This window comes from Brachyistius frenatus, unplaced genomic scaffold (assembly GCF_029030835.1).
Source record: "Brachyistius frenatus isolate BFR_SWC_R1_liver_20210118 unplaced genomic scaffold, ASM2903083v1 Contig_186, whole genome shotgun sequence".
Lineage (NCBI taxonomy): Eukaryota > Metazoa > Chordata > Actinopteri > Embiotocidae > Brachyistius > Brachyistius frenatus.
In genome coordinates, this window is record NW_027210785.1 from 436,238 (window position 1) to 459,798 (window position 23,561).

The window sequence follows — 23,561 nt, forward strand, 5'->3', positions numbered from 1 at the left end:
AGTTTGTTTCCAAAACATGTAGAAAAGCTCTCTATTATTAAAAATGGACTATGTTTAGGTATTTGAGACATTTTTCAATATTTTTCAATATTTTATAGAACAAACAAACAATAAATTAATCAAGACGAGTATCTCTGCTTTATTATTTGGTCGTGTTGCCTCATAATAAGAAGGATTAAAGAGCTGCATTACTTGCCGTCACATGATGTTCAGTGTTGATGCATGATAAAACTCATTAAAACTGTCCGATCGATGTGTTACCTGTCAGTCCAAATGATTTCATGTTTACAGCACGTGGTTTGGTTATAAAAAGGCAGCGTGACTACGAACCAGACCAGAACGGAAAAAGCATCAACCCGTGTTTAATTTTAATTTTGTTTTCTATTTGATCGTCTTCAGTCTCCTCTAATAAAAAGCACTGGTCTCGGATTTACCGGTTTACTATTTATATGGTCTTCCTCCATTTCATCTCTCATCATCTGTTGACGTGTGTTGTTCTCCCAGGTACCAAATACTCCCTCATAATTATGACCAGACCTTCTCCTTCAAAAGGATAATTGGTCACAAGGATTTCAGACATCATTTCAAATGTAAAACACAGAAGCACTCATTGGGGTTTGTTGAAGATTTCCATGGAAACAGCAGCCGTAACCATGGAAGTGTGGAGGCAGTGATTAAGGGTAATGAGCATGAGCCGGGTGCAGGATGTGTGTGTGGGTGGGTGTTTAGGAGTCGGGGGTTGAGGTTTCCTTTTTAGGGGGAAGCACGATGTAGTATAATAAATGAAAGATGGAGTTCTTGTGTGGTGGGAGGCAGCAGAGACGGTGAGTCAGGGAGGGTTGGAAGAAGATTAAACCAACATGAAGGAGAAATATTTTTTTTAAAAACACCTCATCCGAGGGTGGGAGATAAAAAGTGGCCCTTGGCCCAGCTGGAGTCGGAGCTGACCTGTGCAGACTCGCTCATCTTCTGCTCAAACTCTCCTCCCACGCGGTTGTACTTCTCGATGCACACCGCGAACGACTCCGCCGCTTTCTTAGACTTCAGCTCCGCCTAGTGAAAAGAAAAGGAAGAGAACAATAATGGGGCCTTTAGGCTAGTGATTCATTCACAAACCTGGAAAAAAAAAAAAAAAAAAAAGAATAGCTCGATAAGTGAATGGGAACAATTACTGCCTCATAATTACAACTAGTCCATTCTGTATTCAGTTTGCACTAATGATACTTTCAATGATTATCTAACTGGAACAAATCAAATATATTTCAATTATGTCTGACATGAGGGTCGGTAAAACTCTCATCTCCTGAAGGATGCATGAAGCACTTTATGCTTACCATACAGACAAAAATAACATGACATCCAAAAGCTCATTATAGGATTCTGATCAACAAATTCCAGTTCACAACAACAGACAAAGAAAGAGGTGCAACAACTAATTTATTCAACACAGCCTGACACACTCACATTTTTCCTATTTAGTTAATATCAGCTGTAAACATTTATATTGCATCATGAAGCCCTCAACAACCTCTTAGAAATAATTAATGTCTTTAGTTTGAAGGATCGATCCTCCCAGAATATTAAATTATGTTGCCAAAGTTTTCAAAGGCACTATTTCTTCAGAAATGTCTCTGAAGGTAGACCGAACCGCACTCGTGCATTATACAAACATGACCTGAAAAACTTAAGATAGAGCAGTTCAAACTTTGAGAGTCTGTAAATTATCTGAAACTGCAGAAGTTTTTAAAATGTCTTTTATGCAATTAGCACCACAAACTGAATACTATTCACTTCCATTATACTGAGGCAGAAGCAGAAATCTCAGGTGGTCATCTTAAAACCTGAACAAATAATACAAAAACTATCTGCTGTCCTGAAACAACAACAACAGGTAAATTCAGCTTCTTTGCAATTTGTGTAACTGAAACTCTAATTTATTTCATGGGACACACATTCAGCTTCAGTTTTGTGCAGAATTGTTGTCAAATGAAAGCTAAAAGTGGTGGCTCACCTTCTCCAGTTCTTTCTGTGGTCCTCCCTCCTTCCTGAGCCGGTCCAGCTCCAAACACTTGGTGTGGTAACCCTCCTTGGACTTCTGAAGGTGACCGCTCTGAACCTGCAGCGCCTGCACAGCCTCCACCGTCCCGACCATCTCCTCCTTCGTCTGGGTGACACAGAATAAGACAACACATGGACATAATGTGCACATCATCATTGTACTTCATACTTTAAGGGCAGATGCAGCAGTTACCACGAAGGAGAAGACAGTAATTCGATTTGCTGTGAGATCAATTAGATCAGGGCGACAGAGGCTCAATGCAGGTCGAGCAGCAAGAAAATATTCACCCACTGCATCTTCACAGACAAAGACAAAGTGTTGTGTCTGGGCGGTGGCAAAGTACGTCTTCTCTTCTCAGATACGTACCTTGCGGTGAATTTTGACCTGCTCGTCTCCATACTTGTTGATGTCCCGGATCAGATCGTTCATCTTTTTCATCAGCTCGAGGTGGCAGAGGGCCAGTTTATCTGAGGACACCCTGAACACGTCCCACATGGGAGCAAAAGTCCTGAGAAATACACCAAAAATCACACACACACACACACACACACACACACACACACACACACACACACACACACACACACACACACACACACACACACACACACACACACACACACACACACACACAAAATGTATTCTAGTATTAAATGTCACCCTATGGAAAAATTACATCTAAGGAAAGAGCTTCCACAAGCTAAAAATACTTTTTCATTTTGGCTCAATTAATAGAAGCTTGTAATTTACCTGTGACAAGACAGTCAAAGAAACATTTAATAATAAAATGAATAGGTAATAACATTAATACTTTCTGTTTGAAATCCATCTGTCAATATTCCAAGACAGGCAAAGGCACCCCTGAGCAGTGAGCATTTTATTATTATATTATTACATACTATAAAAACAACTGAAAAGGTCTTTGGGATGGAGGCAGTCGGGATAATGTTGTCATAACTATATTAACTACACTTCGAACCAATGAGACAAGAACAAAAAGAAACATGAATACAGAAATCTGTCAAATAAGCAAAACTTCCCATCTGTGATCATGAGGGATCGAGTCATTTATATTAAGATGACAATTAAGTTTTCAGAGTCTTTAATTGGTTGTTCTGCTCTCATTTGCACGAGTCAGCCTGGTTTAGTGCTTTTTGACACACTTTCCATCTCTTTGTATGTATACAGAAATGTGGAGGACCACGTACGAGTTAAACCACAGTCTAAATGGCAGAGAAGATGTCATTTTAATCATAAATATGGACATGTGGTGATACAGATGGTACTCATCCTTATCTCATACGCAGCCATATGACCATTACATCTATAATGACAAAAACAACAGCTTCTGGGGAATACGTGCTACTGTAATGCTGTCCTGTGTTTACATGGCGGCACTCACCCCTGTGGACTTCCATTGCTGGCCATTTTAGCCAGTTTGTTCATCGATTTGGAGTAAGTCTCCTCGATGGCAGCCCTGCAAACACAAACAGGCACACAAACATGTGAACACGAGCACAAGAACTGATGCAGGAAATCTAATTTAGGGATATCCAGGGGTGTGTGTGTGTGTGTGTGCGAGGTCTGAAGATGTACACGTTTTCTTGTTGTCTCCCCCACTAAAGTCGAAGTTGCCAATAACATGACAAGGGAGACTAATGTTGTGCGAATCCCCTGAAATGTAAATTCCTCTAAACAGCCGCAGACCGGTAAATGTAATGTACTCCAACAGCCCTTCCTCACACTCTTACTCACTATTGCCTCTGCTAATGGCCTCATATGTTATGTTCTCCATGTGGACCTTACTTTGGTCCCAACGCTGGGCCTCCACCACCCGAGTGTGTGACACGAAGATTAATTTTCATCAGCGATGGGCAACTGTTTCAGCAAGCCACATTTAAATGATAAATAGACGAGTTTCACGAGACTGGCCATGAAACTTTAATAACCATTTGTAGACCCAGGAGACGAAGAAAGAGGGAGAATTGATCCAAATAACCTGAGGGGGACCAGAATATGTATTATTGTTGTTGTTTATCCTGAGCAGAGAGGCTGATGTTGTACTGGGGATCCAACTGTGTCACAAACAGGACATATCTATATATTTTCAATATATATTTTTGTATATTAATTTATATTGTTGGATATTTTTATTTGATCAATTTATATTATTTGTCAACAGCCAAAGGGTTTGATGAAAAAAAAAATAACACCAAGATATTTAACTGGCTCATGACAAGTAATTTTTTTTTGTCATTTTTACACGACAAAGTATTTTAACTTGTTAACGTAATTCAATGATTCATCAATTATCAAAATAGAAACTTACTAAAGACCACCTAATTGATTAAATGACTAACTACAGGCTGGTCTCTGCTCTGTTCCCTCCATCACTGGTCCTTAAATAAGTCAGGTCAACTAAATCTTATTTTCACGGACACTTTCCATCCTCAGACTCAACTAACCAGCCTTAGCGGTTCAGCGTATCTTCATCAGACTGAGTACCGTAGTGACGTCAGTGAATGAGAATGTGGCTGAGGAGTTGTTACGGTGCTTTAACCGAGTGTTTCTTATATAGTTTCTTATATCAAAATGAGCTTTCAGTGAAGCAGCGAGAGAAGGAGGACATTTATCAACCCAATTGCTTTGCCTTCATTCTGCAGGATCACATACTATTTTTTCATTTCCTGACTGCTGATTTGTTGTCTGCTGCTGTCCTGAGCAGATAAGCGAATTTCCCCCAGAGAGGAATGTGCACAGGCGCTCTGAATCAACGTCGGGGTTATATGACCGAGCTGACAGTGGGCTCTGTGTGTGTCCGCTTCCAGCTGTGAGAGAAACAAACTCCTGCGGGTTCCTCATTACTGCCCTCAATGTACTCACTGCTGACCACTAATTAGTGGACAAAGCTGAATATGACATCTATCCAATTTAGAAGACCCGTTTAGTTTTGTAATTGACCGTCCCAATTACATACTGCTGCACAGCAAATATGCGTTTTACGATGATAACAAAGAAGGCGGAGGAAACCAAAATTCAACACGCCTGCCGCGCCTCGTTACGGTGGCAGAGCTGTGATTGAAGAGGAGGTGTTTTGGGAGGATGAAACTGTTTGAGAGAATTCAAACCCAGCAGTCGGCACACAGGCGAAAAAGATACACGTGTGTACTGCGGGAAGCTCAGAGGTCAACCAAATACAGTGTCAGTCTCTTTAAAAGTAGAGGACAGGGGTTAAAGGTCAGAGCAGAGACATATGTCTGAAGCCGCTCAAACAAAGAGACACCTGTTTAAGTGTTCTCTCCACATTCTGCTGGCAGAGCTTTGAAACGGCATAAATCACCAACACCTTGTTAGATGCAGCGGGAGATGAAATCCTAAACCCTTCATTTATAATCGCCGAGCATTTCACGCAACCTTGGCGCAATCTCCCATCTCTCCTTCGGAGTACGCAGAGGAGTCAAGAACGTAGAGTTTCTCCTCCACCCGAGTCCCATCACTACCCGCCACCTCCCACACACACATATTCACAAATACACGCAAACCTTACCTCTCTCGGACAAACTCGGCTAGCTCCTTGGTTGCCAGCTGGCCATGCTTCATGTTGTGATACAGCACGTCAAAGCCGGCATTCTTCTCCCCCTGCCGAGGTACAAATGAGACACGCACACGCGCGCGCACACACACGCACGCACGCACGCACGCACGAACACACACACACACACACACACACACACACACACACACACACACACACACACACACACACACACACACACACACACACACACACACAGTCTGTTAGCACCAAACGGCAAAGCAACAGTATAAAGTTAAAGAGAGTTTGCTTCAGTATCTTTATTTGTGATGATATTCCTCTGAAGACGTCGGTGTCTCCTGAAAGGCTCAACAAACAAAACAAATGATATAACACTACGCTCTATCATCTTTTCTCCACCTCTAATTGAGAAAGAAAAATATCACGAGTGAGCAACAATTTTCATGTTCACATGATCGCTGTCAAAATAAAAAAAATTAACATTTAGTGCTCGATTGATTTCTTGTGCTTATTTAAGATCTTCTTTCTATACATTCTTGTGGTGCAACTGGCCGTCCATCCAGGATGCATTTAAAACCACACCTAAGCCTTCCACACCAGCACGCCTCTTGCTGCAGCACATCCGCTGGAACTTAACTCGCTGTCTGTTGTTCATCTGTCCAGCATGAAAACCTCAGAGCCAAACATGACTCGGTGCTATTAAAATGTGAGAAAACCACAGAACTGGGTTAAAAGTTGCCAACCTTGCAGCGAAGCAGATTTAACAGAGACGACATCACCACCTCACAACCGTCACTGTTGTAATTATACAAACCTACACCTGTCTTAGCTTAAGTCTGTCTAAATCTGACGGTGCCGGAAGCTGCAGCAGTGCTGCAGACAGGCTGCATCGAACATTCAGCCTCACCAAATTTTTCCAGTGAACAGACGGCCGGGCTGCCGGCGCAGACAGAAACACACACAGCTGCTTCTCGGGACCTAAAAATACCCCCGCTGGAGGAGAACAGAGCAGTTCCCAGGTACCAGGGGAATGGCTGGAATGCCAAAGAAGGGTCACCAGTAACACACACACACACACACACACACACACACACACACACATGCACACACATGCACACACGCACCACATAGCTGGCATAAAAAGCAGAGACACAGCCGGAGCTCTCGACTCCCAGCGAGCGGGAAGAGAAACACTTGTTTTGGGAGGTGCAGACAGGTTGATGACACAAAACCAGACAGAAAACCTCCGGCAAAGTCATTCACTGCGGCGGCGGCGCTGACATCAACACATTCTCAACACAGAATAAGCATCCACGCGCTAAAGTGGACAGAATTTTTTTTTTATTTGTAACAATATTTGTTAATGATTATTGCATTATCCATGAGGGTGATTGGTAGTTTTTATTTCCTGTCTAATAAAGTTTCAGGATCTCTGGTCCACTGAAAAAAGTACTTGATCAATCAAATAATCAATACAGAGGGAAAAGATCATCATGCATCACAATTTTGAAAATAAGGCTGCGCATGTTGGGGGTTAGTTACGTCATCCTGAAATAAACACGTCACTGCTTTGAAATAACTTTATTTAAAGTAGGCTAAAAGACAGACAGAACATCCTATTTTCTTATCTTTTTAACAAATGACAGGGTTTTTGTATGATAATAAAACGGCTGACTGCCTTGACATTAGCTGTTTATTAACAGTGAATGGGCCTTCTGCATGTCCGACAGTGTTGTTTATTAACTGCTCTATTCAAAGGATGACCATTACTGTCTCTATAGGTTTTGTCTCTTCGTTGCAGTTGGCAGACGCTTTCTGTTGAAACTCGACCTTCTGCTCAGAAAGGCGAGCTGCCAGTTTAAGCCTTCAAAACACACACGTACACACACAGAAACACACCTGCCTCTCCACAGCACCTGTGCACCACTGCTAGCAGACTGTTACGGGCATAAAAAAACACAGGGTTCAATGATAAGTCTCGTCAGGACAGCTGCTCATAAAGTCTCCATCATCATACAGTCTTCATCATCATATAGTAACTTTACAGAGAGGAAGTAGTTTCTGACTTTCTATATACCACTGCTAGTTTAAGTTTATTCCACTGTCACATTCTCCAGGTTTGACACAAGTAAAGCTCTCGGGACGCTTCATCAGAGCAGCTTGTTGGATGGCTCAATAGCTTTGTAAACTTCACGCTGACCAATCTATTTCTGTTTCTTTTTCTGTGCACAATTAATGCAACAATATGAATGCATTTCAAGAGAGACTGACTAAAAATGCGCACCGTTAACCCTATATTGGTGTCATAAAAGAACTGATGTCGGATACCCAGCTGTAGAAAGAGTTGCCTGTCAATTATTATTGTTATTGTTAACAACTCCCATCAAAAGACGAAAACCAACCACATATTGATCCTAATAATAATTACCGTCCATTCACCTAGAGCATCATAAAGCTTATTGCTGTGCTAAAAGCGCAATCGTTCACCCGAAACTATTGAGCGCTCAATCAGTGAGCCACATGGTTGTACTGGATGACATGTTTGTTACAATGAACACAGGCACTGTGGATTATTTTGTGAAATCTACGCATCCGACTTCCTGCTGCTGTAAATATTCATGAGAACGACAAACGCCATCAATCAGCAGCTGGGAATGGTTAACAGCATTTCACAGTTTTGGTCATTTAGTAATCATGTATTTCTAACCTGTTTTTTGAAGATGCATGTATTCAGTATGAATCCAGAATATTTTGAAAGTATTAAGAGATAGAAAACAGATCAGTGCTTTTATTTTGGGACTGTTGACGATAATAAAACTATTGAGTACCATCCTCATCTTCTAACACTGATTCTGATGTTTACAAATCAATGAAAAACTTATATAAAAAAGATGCATTACCATGGGTGAAATACTTACAAGCCAAAACAGTTCAATCTCCTGTCTCATGTGGCTCATCGTAGGGGAACACACCTTTAACTGAACTAAGGTGAGACCGCACTGACAGGTCTGTCCTCACTGCCTGAACACTACAGTCCTGTTTGCGTCTAACCAGATGAGAGATGCACGTTGAGTCATGCCGAGACACGTTACGAGAGATCTGCAAACCCGCTGACTTCGTCTTCAAGTGTCTTCAAGTGCCATAATTTATTCCTTAAGCCTTTAGTGAATGAAAATCCCTCATGTCTGATATATGCAAACTCCCTCTCTTCTCTCCCCTCTTGCTGATCTCTTTTTCATCAATTTAGTTGACCGTTTTGGTTACGCATGATGGAGTCCATTACCATGACAATGAGGAGAGTGATGGGAGGGGAGAAGAAAGGAGCGGGAAGGGGGGAGGTTTGTGGGGAAGTGTAAAATCTGTACGTGGACAACTTTCTCATTAAGAGTTAGTGGATCACTGAAGGCAGTGGGGGATCTGCTCAAATTTGTTAAAGAGGGTTGTGTTGCAGGAAAATGATCATTTCATCTCAGTAAATCACATTCCAGCACTGGTCTGTTAAGTTGTTAAGATCTCCAGTTTTTTCCCAAACTGATCTGGGACAAGGACTTTAGAGGTTTATTAACAGGTGTAATGATTGTCACTCTCAGGTCTCAAAGCAAAAAAAAATATTAACACACTTTTCAGCACTTTTTATGAAGGCAAACCCAAGACTTAGAAAAGTTCTTCAGGGGTCAATGTTTAGGTTCAACTAGGAGTCCGAGCAGCTGATTGGTGGAGACACTGAAGGCTTACATGAGTTGTATTCTATATCATTCTAACAAATTTTGAATAATACAATTTATTCCGTTTTAAATTAATCTTGTTAGTGTCAGAAAATGTGAACATTTCATGTATTATTCTTCATCTAAGACTGAGTTTGCTCTTTTTTTTTTTGAGATCATGAGGACCAAAACTATTGTTTGATTTTAATGAAGTGGTTTTATTGTTTATATGTTAATCATCTGCCGTTTCTAATAGACCTCACTTCAGGCAGCAGTAAAAGCACGACCCATTTAAAAGTCTGGCACACTGCACAGAATCATTTTCAGAAGCATTTACAGTATTGTTATACCTACAGCTTTCTGATGCCAAACCGTTTCCATGCAGTTAAAAAGTTCACTATCAGGTCAGGTAATTTAATAAGGATCGAAGGCTTTGTAGACCATTGATATCAATTTGTTCCAGAAAACCTTCTCAGATTTCATGAACACGGTGACCGCACTGAAGATCTTTGAGGTTCAGAGCTGCTGCTGTAGGAATAATGTGCCTCAGCGGATGTGATAATACTCTGATAAGTTTTCTCTGTTATAACAAATGTTTTAAAAGCTTCACTATAAAAGAATATGAACCTTATAAGCCTGTTTCCTCCACTAGCGGGCAATTACCTGCGAATGTATTGAGAAAACTGATAAAAGAGAAACATAAAAAAAAAAAAAACATCATTTATTTACTTATTCTATACTGTCTGAACCCCCTTAACCCTTAACCACTGTTTCATCTGTGCATGTGTGAGTCTGTTAGAGTTGTTTAACTGCTCTCACTTGATTCTAATCACACACACATCTTCAGACTTCCCTTCAGGCTTCTATGAAATAAATTACAGACAGTGAGGAAAGCTCGGGGCCTTCTTCAAAGCTGCTTCACATCAACAAATAAAAGATCCTCTTCTGCATCTTAATCATCTGACTTGTGCTGTTGATCACAAACAGACTATGAGAACTTTCACAAATAATTTTTATCCTTAAAACAAGTTGAAATGACCTCAGTTATACCTACAAATCTAAATACTTCCTCATTGTGGTATAGCAAGACACAAAGATGACTGACAGCTGTCTCTTTCCTCAAAAATGAACATAAACCTTTCTTTCCCCTAACCGGATCAATGCACTACTCACTGGTCAATTTTCAAACCTCAAATATATCTTGTGTTTTCTAAACATTGACTTTCTCCTAATTCTATTTTCCAAAACCAGAACAAAATGTCTTTCAAATATAAAAAACAAATAACTTCCTTTAGTGCTGTAAAAGAGGCACCAGATCGTACAAAAAGAACAGACTAGTATGGTAAAGTAGACTTCAGTTGGATGGATGGATTCTGTGTAAAAACTGTTTATACTTTCTAACTCTGAAAACACACACAAAGTGCAGTTCATCAAAACCTCTTCTACAACATCCCAAGTGAACAAAAAACAAAAAAACTATCATTCACAAAAAACACTGGCTTGTTGGTATTTCCTTGAACCTGTCACAATTGTTATGGGTAGTGCTAGGCCCATGAAGCAGTGACAGTGTCCTTTGGGGAGGCGAGCCCGGATATTAAAATGGCCAAATCCTTCTTGGATTCCTCTTTTGAAAGAGAGAAAAACGGTAATGCACAAATATAGTGGAATAGGAGGAGAATGTTGCCTGGAATAGTCGGGCGAGTCAGGCTATTAAGAGGCACCGGCAGGATTACATTTCAAATGTACGCACACAATTTGCCCGGCAGCTCGGTAGACTGTTTTTTTCAAATTATCCTAACGAGTACTGTATAGCGTTACACCATTGTTAGTAAAACTTATCTCTTCCAAATTGTAATTGCAGCTGCAGGCTAACTCGTGCAGCAACACATTTATGTTTCGAGTTTTCTATGGTCACCGTTAAATTCTATAACGGGTATCTATTTCACCTTCCCACATTGTGCACTTATGGTTCACTTATGAGTCACAGCTTATATTTTATGTATGCTAATTTAATTTATCTATGTTGAAATTTTCCAGAACTGCATGTTTAATCAAAATTACCAACATCTATTTAACTTGGTTGCATTATTTTGAAGTTATGATGGAAGAGTGGCTGCTGGTAATTGGGAGGGGAGGTGTCCAAGAAAAATGGATGCGACCGGGGCCAATCACAGTTACTCTGCAGCAGACAGCCTGCACGTCTACGAAGCGAGCGAGCGAGAGAGGAAGAGACAAACTGATTCAAGTTACCGACACAACACCCTCAGAAAACTTGAAATCAACCTATCTGCATCATAACGTCATTTAATAAGTGCAGCCAAAACACAAGAACAGGATCTGCTGTTCTCACAATTTGATTTTCAAGAATGTATATTTTCCAAAAAAACTAAATCATAAAGAAAATGTACGCATAGTGGATGCAGGATTACAGTTGACGGCGCCAATGATAAAATAAAGTAGTTTTTCCTGCTATATTATTCCTACTGCACTGCACTTCTACACTTCTTTTGTTTTGCTAGAATTTGAACATACTGCGTGTAGGACCGGGAAAGCGAAGTGTTGCTCAGCTTGGCTTTGACTTTCTAATAAAGTGCTTCTTTCTCTGGCAACATCTAGAACTGTGTCCTTAGTTCTGGCTAATGGTCAAATCTGCCTTTACAGTCTGTTGGAGAGGATCCGATGTCTGACTACATTCCTGCTCTGTAACACAGTCCTTCAGTCGTATCAAACACAGGTGGGACTACAGAGCAGAACATGAGGCAAAGCAGCTCAGGCTCTGCAGATATAATAATATCAAAAACTGCTGCTATGAACCACTCTTAGCATATATCACATTACATTTAAGGACAGCAACAGTCTGTAACTAGTATTGAATATGAAGGTCACGTTAATATTGCAGGTCTTCGCACAGCTGCTCTAATCTGTGTGGATGCTTGTCCATGATGTTAACATCTGACTGCACAAAATAAGATTTCACTTTCTGCATGAGATTTGACACTTTTTTTGGATTTAATGTGGTGTTTTGTTTTCAGCTTCTTCAGGTTTGCTCTCCTGCGTCAAAAAAACCCAACAACTTCTAAAAGGTCATCGTGCACTCAGCCAGAATCCAAAGGACTTATTTAGAGGTGGTACAATAAAATAAATCTGTGCACTTATGTTTGGTTATTTGAGAGAAATACTATCCCCATTGTTGGATATACTTTACTATGCTTAGGTGTATCTTTAAGCGAAATAAACCTGCAAGATAAAGTGGCACAGGTGTTAATAAGAAAAGAATATCAAATGGATCTCTGCTTGAAGATTTTGCTGCTGGTTTTAGACACATTTCACTCAGGGTATTATATGTGTCTGTTTTTTATTTGTATTCAGGCATCTCCAGTAATGTCAGCTATTACAATTACAATATTTTTTGTTGCCCGGTCAACATGTTTTAAAGGGGGAGAGGAGGGGGCGGAGGCAAAATTAAGACAGTTATCACAGGTAAATGACAAAAAAAAATTACTTTCTTTCACAGCAATTATTACAGGCTGTAAGTGACTCGTCAAACCGCACATTTCACAAGATCCAGTTCGGTGCACAACATAACGCAGCTGCCTCACTGTACATCAGGCTGCTGTCAAAAGTAAGGCGGACATTTTCCACCGCCTGCGTCAGACACTACAGCATGAAGCCGTCCTAGCAGGCTGCTGGCCGGTCCATTAGCGAGGCTGAGTGTTTTTCGCTGACTCACAGAAAGTGTTCCTGCTGACCGGGCAGGTTGAGCAGAATGAACAATGCCACAGCAGAGAGGTGTCAATAACATCAGGAGCAGGTAGCAGCAGCCCAACATCACTGATGGCTGACGACTGATTTGTTGAGTCAGTCTGAGAAAAGTCAACCTTTTGCAAGTCTGCAAGATTTCTCATTTTCCCTGCTGAGAGAGGAAAGATAGAAACATGGATAGTTCCTGGAATAATGTATCTATATTCTGTCAAGGTATATGCAAGTTTAAATCGTGATAGTAATATTTACCTTTACATAGGTTTTTAAAAAAACGATTTAATTCTTCACTCGAACCAAAATGGTTGATGGATTTTTTTTTTTTTTTTACCCACCCCAAACGCTACACAATCATTTCGTGTTACAAAGTTATTTTCCTCCGTATTCTGCCTTTTTCACACATGGGAACACAAATTTAGCAACGTTTATATTGATCTATCTTGGCTCGTAATGTGCCTTGGCAAAGCACAGAACCAGGACGAACAAACTGAGAAAGACCGAAAGCAAGGACAGAAGGAAGAGAGCCGAGACAGGAGGAGAGATAAAATCAAGGAAGAAGTCTGAAGGAGGGAAAGAAACATGGAAACATGGAAAGGAGACAGATTTTCCGTGTATGTTTACAGCGCTTCACCCTGAGAGAAAACCACAGGACTCGATGAGAGGGGAGGGCAGCAATGCTGGCATCATTAAACTGAGACGCAGGCAATAATAAAAAGCCACTGGGCGGTGTTTCTGTGCAACACAGTATCTGCTGGGAAAGAAGCAGCCATCTTTAAAAAGGGGAGATAGAAGTTTTTTGTACATTGTACACCCAGAACTGAATAATACGCTGACCTTTACAGTTTGAAATAATTCATTTAAATCTATCTCGATAACATGCAGACTGACTTTGTGCACCTGTACTGTACACCACCGAAGACAATCCTTCTGTCTATCTTGATGATATCGTGTCATTTTTTTTCCAACAAGTAAAACCCAAACAAAAGGAGGCTACTGTGTGAGTGAAGCAGTCAAGGTACTAACCACAGTGTCTCCATTGAGTTATATCAGCTATATCTTTTATTTCGTTTTTTTAAACCAGTGCAACCTCAGAAACACCTCACTGTGTTTCTGCAGTAAGTTCCATTAATCGATTGAGCTCAACAGAAAATGTACTTGGTCAACACTTTGAGTTGTTATTTTAATCAAAAGTGCCCGTCCTTAACTGTTTACAAATAAATGTGAAGATTTTATGCTTTTTTTTGGTCATATGATCATAAACAGAACATCTTTTGTTTCTAGACTGCTGGTCAGAGAAAACAACACAAATTTCAAGGTATGAGAATTTTCTTCTTTTGATATACAGTATATATATTTAACAAACTAAGCGACTCATTTACTAATCAAGAAAATAATCAACAGATTAACTGACAGTGATGCCAATCATTGTTTACGGCCCTGCTTGAAGCTGAGGGCCACCAGATGCCATGAGGTATATTGGAGAAGGCAGCAAAATAATGACACTCACCGTTTTTCACCAAGAACCCTAAAACTAATCAATACCCCTACACTTTCATGTTTGCTGCATGTCAGTGAGTTTGTAGTAATTTGCTTAAACATATGTTAATCTAGTAATCTGCTCCATGCAAGAATAAAATCCAGTGGAATCTTACAACCCTAATCCTTATCACTGCAGTTTATATAATGCTATAGGAAACATATCCCCATATGTACATTTTCAGTTAATCAAATTATCCCAAGCCTAAAAGTGCCACACAGTGAAACTGGAGCCTTTTGAGTCCGGGGCCCTGGTCACATGCTGACTTGGCTTAAATGTGTGGTTTTCTGCAGCACATAATAATGAAGGAAAATAGTTCACTTTTTATGCAGGTTCTGTACATTCAGTAATTACACTGATATGAGGCTGACAGGTGATTGGCTAATCGATCACAACAAGCACTTTCATTGCATAAATTACTCAGAGCAGCACATCGTAACATCAGGAAACCATCTTTCAATCCAATTCCTGAGGGAAACTGTGGATTGGTGCTTCAGCTTGGACTAGGAGCAGTTTGAGGGACAGGGATCACGCATCTGAGAAACACTGAAGTCATTCAGAGCATGCTGAAAAAATACTTCCCCTAATCATATATGAAAATTTTTTTTTTTGTAATTCCTCTAAAGGAAATACTATTTTGATTCAAATTCCCAGAATAACCGAGCGGGACCAATCCTTACGGAGACACAAATTCTGTTCCTAAGACTTAGCAGCGCCTTAATTTGCTGAGGATGTACTTAATTACAGCTGATGGGCTTCCCTCTGTGGCCCATGAGCACAGCTCTTATATAGTAAATGGAAAAGGACAGCGTGCCATGAGGAGGCTTTGTGAGCGGCTGTGAATGTTCTTGAGCCAAACAAGACGAGTCTCTGTGTGTGACTCCTTCCCAAGCGGCCGTGCTGGCTAATTAACTAAAGGGTTGATTTGTATTACACAGCTACTTGAGTCTGAAAGCAGGCTGGGAGGGAAACACATAAGCGTATATATATATATATATATATATTTTATTTTTTTATTTTTTTAATACCCTGGACAACGAACCAAAGACCGACCATCATTCAGATAAAAGCAGACCAGAGATGTTTGAGATATCCCTGGATGTTGTACTCTGATGTGCAGGGAATGATCTACAGGTAGCAACTCCTCCTCACCTTTACCGCAGGTTCAAACCTGCATAAAAAGGTCAAAAATACTTTCCAGAAAAGAGCCTTCAATGTCCTAAAACCATTTCATGATTTGAGCTAAGTGTGTAATTTTAGTTCAACATGCCAAAACTATTACTGAGGACTTTTCTCAGTCTGAAAAGGTAAAGCAGAAGAATTAGGGCACACCTGAACCTTATATAATTTTGTCGTTTCTTTACACCAAACTACTAAAAGTTCCCCGTTGACGTCAGACTCTGTGCCGGCAGAAGGAACGGTGTCTTAAATATTCCTCATCATACTTTTGTTTTTCATGTCTCTGATGATGCAGCAGGAGAATCTGCAGCAGCCACTTTCAGCTGGGTCAAAGGTCAAACTTCTCTTCACAAATATAGTGTCCGTTCTCCTCGGACGAGGTGTGCATGAGGTGTGCAGGGACGGAGCAGAGAGGAGAAAGTGATGATGGAGGGGAACAGCTGACAGAGTCACCGGAGGATCAGGGAGGTGTTGGCGGGATGAAAGAGAGTCTCGCTCCTCTGCTGTCCACATCTGCCTAAAGCTGCTAATGAGGCCATTAAGTATTGCAAAAATGAAGCTAATTAGGCCATAATTAAATCACATTTCCATGTCATGGTACTATTTTTTGGTACACTTGTAAAATCTAAAGGAATCTAACACATGTCTCTGTGAGGCTTCTGATAACTCTGCATTAGAAAGGCGATGGTTCAACGCAACTTTACAGTTAGCTGGAGTCTGCTGTTGTCTATTGTTGAAATTTGTTTCTAATATTCCCCGAGAGTATTGGTGTGACACCCAGATTTTGTGTTTATAAAATTGTAATTCACACAAGCAGACAGACACTAGAGGTCAGAATCAAACCATGGCGCTTTCTTAGTCTCGACTAATATCTGTCTTTGCCTTCAACTATCCAAAAGTGTCAAATGTAAAAAGTTGAAGTGACAAGCTTCATCAGAGTCTCACCGCAGGTTCAATTTTAGCTCTTGCATTCAAAATCATTTTGAAGATGTGAATCAACACAAAGACGCATCCAGTTAAAATGTTTCATCTTGAGTTTAAAATTTAAACTTCCTGAGGTTTTATTGATCTTCAGAAAGAAATACAAGAGGAGGAAGGCTGAAGGAAAATAACAAAGTTGGGATTTCTGGTGAGTTTTAACACAGAAATGATCGTCGTATCTGTTGCTCGCAATCTTACAGTTGTTGTCTTTTTTGAAACATAAACAGGCCAGGGGTCTGAATCTAAGCTTTGATCAGACCGTGAGGGTTTTATGTATTGTTGAGATACTGGTAATGAAACTCGGATATCAATTGGCCTAAGAAACAACTAGATAATGTACCACCTGCTACGTGCCAAACAGGTTTATCAAATCAATTTAAAGGTCACGAATTTCCATGACATAATAACCGCAATTTAAAAGTCATTTCCATCACACAGCTGACATTATCTTTGCCTACGAGAATAATCTGAACGAGATGGCTTTCTATGTGTCAGAAATAAGCAGAGGTCTGAATACAAGATTGATCTCTATTGTTAGCAAACACTTCCTGTTTGTACCTGACAAAGCAACTGGGAGCGGGATGCCGAGCCATCCACCAAGAATATAAATGAAGTGACTCGTAGCTGTGATTCAGCTATAATTGGTGAATATGAATAAGTTATAAGAGGCCGTTAAAAGATCAATGTAACCACCATATGCAGGTGTCCTGCATCATTATACAGACTCTTTTTCCGGTGTTATCAAGACACTTACCCAGAAGTTGTTCTGAAAGAAGGCCATTGTCACTCAGAGGTTCACAGCAATCTGGAAAAAAGAAAAAAAAGAAGAGCTGCATTAGAGAAAAGGCTGATGTCAAGATATTTCTTTTTCAGGCTGTCTGACCTCTATTTTCTACAGTGCAAGTGATGGAGAGAAAGGCCTCAAGGATGGCTTTTGGGTTTCCTGTAACAGTCTGAAAGATGTAATTATTTTTTTAACCTTTTCTCTGCTCCCTTGACAATAAAGTACAGAATCAAAGTCTCAGCAAATTGCACTTTAAACAAGCTTCTGGAGAGTCCTGGCTTTGTAAAAACTCCTGAGACACCTTCGGTGGAGGAAGGGAGCTCCTCGGGGAGGGTAAGTGGAGAGGAGCTTAACAAATGACTTCAAAGGATAAACTTAGAGGATGGATGGAGCTGAGGAAGGGAGGAGGAGGGAGGAGGAGGAGTGACAGGGGAGATGGGGGAGATCGATGAAGGGAACGAAGGCAGAGGAGACGGAGGACACCACCAAGGAGATGATCGGCGCTGGTGGAACAGATAGATGCTGTACTCAGCCATGATCGGCTCATTCAGAATCTGCATTTATCATACAAAATCACTCTTACTGCTGCTTTTACAGTACAATATTCTTTCTAGCAACCACTTTGTTTAACAACATGATATACTGCTGTTTGATTGACATGCCCGGGGTGCAGTCAGGTTTGCAGTGGGTGGGCGTAGTGTCCCCTTGGATGATGGTCACTTCCAGCTCCAAAAAACCAAGATGACGAAAGGCAAAATGCCAGATTCGAGGCTTCAAAAACGAAAGCTCACAAACCAATGGGTGATGTTACAGTTGGTTTCCACTATGGAATTATTATATTGTAGTATGAATTTATGTAACAGTCACAGAAATCCTTGTTTCTGTTCAGGTGGATCACAAAAGTTAACATTTAGTGTTTCTGCCCACAAAACATTTTTAAAGGTATTTCCTTCCTCACGGAACCTGCATTAAACAAAAGATTATTTTGTTAGTCACCTGAATATATGCTGTGTGAATCCAAAATCACCCCTCAAACGTGTTTTTGTTTGACTTCCATTGACCTCATTTTGTCAATGACACATTTTCACAACGTGAATTGTGAAAGAATTTATAAGATAATGTCTTCATTAAACTTTCTTTAATTGAACCAGGCATAAGCACACAGACGGTCCTGTGTAGGGGCAACCATGCCGAGTTAATGACATGCACCCTGCGACTCTACCAAACGCACTCCATGTATGCACGGACGGGAAAATAACATCATAACACAACAGAGCGCCGTGTTATCCAGAAAATAGATAAATACAAAAATAAAACATACCTCCTTAACCTTTGAGGTTTGACTTGGCCTGGTGTTTTCATGAGTGAGGCATTTTTAATTGGCTGGTGGCAGCAGGAAATACACAGCAGCGGCAGCAGCTGAACATACACCTTTTGACCTCCTCGAGCATGCACGCACGCACACAGACACACACACACACACACACGTTAAAGAAACACACACAAAAACACTGGAATCTGGTGCTGTCCTTTCCAAGAGAATCCATAATGTGGCAAGTGTCTCCCCTGGGCTGCCCTCATACTGGGTTACTGTTATCTACAATTGTGCCAAGTATGCGTGCGTGTGCGTGTGCTGACAACAGCCCTTTCCCTGTATTGGCACAGACTCTGCTCTGGCCTGGTGACCTGGCATCAGGCAGCAGGAACACGCGTAGAAACAAAAACAGCACGACCTACACACACGTACGTACACACACGTGACACACCTCACACTTTGTTAATTAGCTCAGCAGTGGGACTGGAGGCCCTGCAGACAGCTTTCTGTTTGGCAGATCAGGACAGTCCGACACAGGAGGGAGAGAAATACAGAAATATTGTAGAGCAGCCGGACACCGTGATAAATCAATGTAAACTTTTCTTGATTTCCAGTGAAACTGCGTCATGATAATATGATCCCGTTATAGTTTTCCAAATTGTTAACTTTAAACCGCCATAATTAAAGAACAACAACAAAATACTTTATTAAAATTTGTTTTTGCATGCATGAAAAATCTTGTGAGATTAGTTACAAAATTTACAATTCTGTGCACAACAACATGTTTTCCCGTGGTCAAACCTGTTGGCATGAAGTATTTTAAACTTAAAATATATTAATTTATTGTGCTGGATCATTCCTGATTTGTATAATTCCAGGGTTATCACCAAAGGTTTGGTATGCAACAGATTACATTTTGTCTTTACAGTGGGCTGATTTATTGGTTGGACTTCAGGTTATCCATCACTGGTATCTAATGGAAAAATGCAATATGTGCAATGATGAAACATTGAGATAGCATCAGTACTTCAATCATTTGAGTTTATACCCCACCCATACCATTTCAAAACCATCTTAACAATATTACTTAAATTAAAAGTAATGTTTTTTTCTGAAATTTCAAACGGTAAACATTTCAAACTCACTACTAATAAATGCTGCCTGGGCAGATTTCCATGGCTAAATACCCATACAGTGGCTGTGATCCTGACCAAACCACCAGATGGTTTTCATGCAAGCAGAAAGGGGGGCACAGGGAGGACAGCAGATAAAAAACAGACGCACCATGATGGAGGGGGGAGACTGGTGTACCATACTGTAACATACTGTAGATCTGAGCTAATTAGCCATTTTTGCTCTAATCCTCTCAGTTTTGACACAGCAGAATCCAGACACACAGACACAGAGAGCGAGGTGTGCGTCAGGACCCCATGTGGGACACAGTGGGATGTATAGAAGTAGCTGACATCCAGCATTCTCCATCTGGTTCCAACTAGACGTTCAGCTGAAATCAGCTCGGAGGCAAACGAGGCCCCGAGAAGAAGTGGGACACGCTGTGACCTTGATTTCTCGTGCTCAAGATCATTTTTTATTCAGAAATTATACGTCGGCACAAATTCGGTTCTTGCAGTGTGTGTGTGTGTCCCTAAGCACATATAGTTGAACCACAACGGCAAATATCAACGGACTGACACTGAATCATAAACACCCCGAACAGAAACACGGACAGGGGACACTTTCAGGCTTCATCATTTTGAGTTTCCTCAGTGCATCACACTAAAGATCTGCTGTGGTGACTGATTATTCAGACAGCTATATATTATTCTTATAAAAATGAGAAAATTCAATTTTCCAATAACGTAGTAAGCAGGTCTTCCCTGAATGTTGATATGTTTAAACTTGACTGGCAGACAGCTGAATCAATGTTATTCTGAATACTACCTTAAGACAAAAATGGGCCAATTTGTCAGAAACATTTTTATTTCTTATGTTAACCGCAAGTTGTTTTCAAAAACTGTAGTGACAGCAGATAAATAAACACGACAAATGATTTTGTGGTTCAATTTTGCATCTGAAGAAGTTAATTCAGGTGAACCAAGATTCTTAGAAAATCAGTTTCTAGTCACTGTTACAGAGATAAAGTGATACCAGCAAAGAGAAATGTCTGACACAGACTTCTGTATCTATAATCCCGAAAACAAACTGACTCAGTTACTCTCTGGTCGCTGCACATCCCATCTTTGAAGAAATTTCCCCTCGGGGATTAATAAAGTGTATAAAATAAAAAATAAAAAATCAAATCTTTGTCAAAGCATCATTTCCTCAATATTATCCATCCTACTTTATCTTCATTTATTTTTTATTTTTTTTTAGCTTTTGTATCATCTTCAAGGATTGTTCCCGGAAATGTGACCAAATTCAAAAAGGAGCAGATGTTTCTCATGCAGTAAATCAGGGAACCTAAAAGCTGCTCTTAAAGATTAAAAAAAAAAAAAAGAAAAAAAAGAAAAGGTCACAGAAAAGAAAGAGTCTTCAGGGACTCTGAGGCAGTGCAGCAAAAAAAACAAAAACAGGCAGTAACAGTCTTTACTTGGTGTTGCTCTGGGCGGAAATCATAAAACATGTGGTGAAATTATTGGAAAATGCAAAATGAAGAACAAAAAACATTTGAAATAAAAAGTAAAGAAGAACAAGTATGCTATTCTGAGACTTGTTTCCAAATTAGATGTCAGCAGCATTAAAAATGAATGCCTGTTATCACCGTCCTGTAATCCTGTTTGCCAGCCAGGCTTGTTTATGTTTAATCACAACTAATCAACCCTCATTTTTGATGCTATGTAAATGATTATGTGTGACAAGTCAGAGAGTCACACACACACACACAGATAAATAAGCAGAAGGGCCTGAAGAGACAGAACAGCAGCACCTCAAACACAGGTTTGAGGTGAGCGTCATTTCTTTAAAGGACACACAGACAAAGAATGCAGCCAGCTTCATCAATGAAGACACACTGACCTCTTCTCCTGCCTGACGACACACAGATGGCTGCCATGAAAAATTAGGACTTAAAAGAAGCAGATGGGGAGGAGAGAGAGAGCGAGAGAGAGAAAGTCTCACATGGCAACAAATACCATCCACAACCCATTTAATTCCTGCAGGAAATAAATGACACGTCCTCTCCGCCCATATAAGCAGCGCTGTTTTGATTTTCTTTCCTCTTGCTGTTGCCAGACACGAGTCTCCTAGCAGATGTCTCTCTCTGAAGGAAGGTCAAAACAAACTCCCGCCTCCTCACCAAATCTACCTGCCTCTCTCCCTCCTCCGGCTGAGAGAGGAGACGAGAGAGCTCGGGCAGAGTTCCTCCCCCAGGTGTGTCCTCACACTGTCGGTGAAAGCAGCTCTCCTCCTCTGGCTCAAGGAGCAAAATAAAAATGGAATTGGGTTAAATGTAATGACACAGCTGAGCGTGGAGTAAAGATGCTTCGCTAACCTCTGAACGGGCACATTTGTCACGAGCTCAGGGAGAAAAAAGCAGATGGGAGAAGGAAAATTTACACAAAGGAATAGAGGAAAGAAGGAAAAAGGACAGGTGGAGGTGAAAAACAGAGACGAGGGAGGGGAAGGTGGGTGGCAAGGCCCAGAGATAAAGCAAACACAGGCATACTGCAGAATCAGACGGGTAAACACAAACAAGCCTCCGAACAATTGAAGGACAAGGTGAAAAATGGCGCAAAAAGCTAAGTGACAAAGTGGCGAAGGCGTAATAGATGGAAAAGGTTCATGCAGCAAACGTTGTCATTTAGAAATGAGATCACAGAGGTGTTAGTCGAGATCACGTTTTTATTATGCTAATTTTAATAATATTATTTGGGCACAACCAATCAGATTCCTGAATGGCAACCCGAGTGCGAGGCTGTGCTTTGAGCTAGACGCTAACAACTAATCTTGCCAACACACTCGCATCGAAAAACATACTGCTGTTTACCATGCCCATCATCTGAGTTTAACACGTGTGCAGTTATCATTACCCACAAAGTACAGCTGACAACGATGGGAATGCTGTTAGTTTTGTAAAAAAGTTTCTGAATTATTAGTTGTACAAAATGAGTAATTTGAAGAATTAATTCAGGGAAACAGTGACCGGCACTTTCGTCAATAAAACACAAAAATAATCAGCAGCTCAATCGGTAATGAAAAGTAGTGTCCTTATGTGGTTTTGGAAAATATCTTCAAATTCATCAGACAGTGAGATCCCAGCAATGCAGTCAGAATTACTATTATTACTTAAGTGCAGGTGTGACAGAGAGAGGACGAGCACAAACAGAGTGAATTTATGGAGCCGCTGGACTGCAGATCGACTCGTCTGTCCTTCAGTATTAGTTTTAAACCTGATTTGGCCAAGCGTGGAGGAGAGATCATTCTGTGTCGGGCCTAATTTCCCTTTCACCTCCACTGACAGTCTTCTGCCACATCCACCAGCATGGGATGACTCACTGCTGAGGCTGGTAATTTAGAGCAAGGCTTCACTGTGGCGGTTCAGTAGTTTCTTCCATGAACATAAAACCTCAATGACGATGTGATCAGTTGGTTTTTTTGTTTTTTTTCCCACCAAACAAGCAAACAAAGAGCGTATTTTGCATATTTACGTCAGTTGTAATTTATATTTTTCCATATCTATCTTCTTTAT

The 23,561-nt window shown here is 40.6% G+C and overlaps 1 protein-coding gene across 7 annotated transcripts in view; it reads right to left on the bottom strand.

The window, feature by feature from the left end:
• fcho1 (FCH and mu domain containing endocytic adaptor 1) overlaps positions 1-23,561 on the bottom strand; it is a 52,562-nt gene that overhangs the window by 22,427 nt on the left and 6,574 nt on the right. For all 7 annotated transcript variants that reach the window (XM_069718127.1, XM_069718123.1, XM_069718122.1 and 4 more), the window contains exons 2-7: positions 17,530-17,580; positions 5,607-5,698; positions 3,462-3,536; positions 2,426-2,567; positions 2,012-2,164; positions 949-1,053 (exon numbers count right to left, since the gene is read on the bottom strand). In XM_069718127.1, coding sequence (XP_069574228.1) covers positions 949-1,053; positions 2,012-2,164; positions 2,426-2,567; positions 3,462-3,536; positions 5,607-5,698; positions 17,530-17,556 — 594 coding nt within the window. In that variant the 5' untranslated portion in view covers positions 17,557-17,580. The remainder of the gene's footprint in view (positions 1-948; positions 1,054-2,011; positions 2,165-2,425; positions 2,568-3,461; positions 3,537-5,606; positions 5,699-17,529; positions 17,581-23,561) is intronic.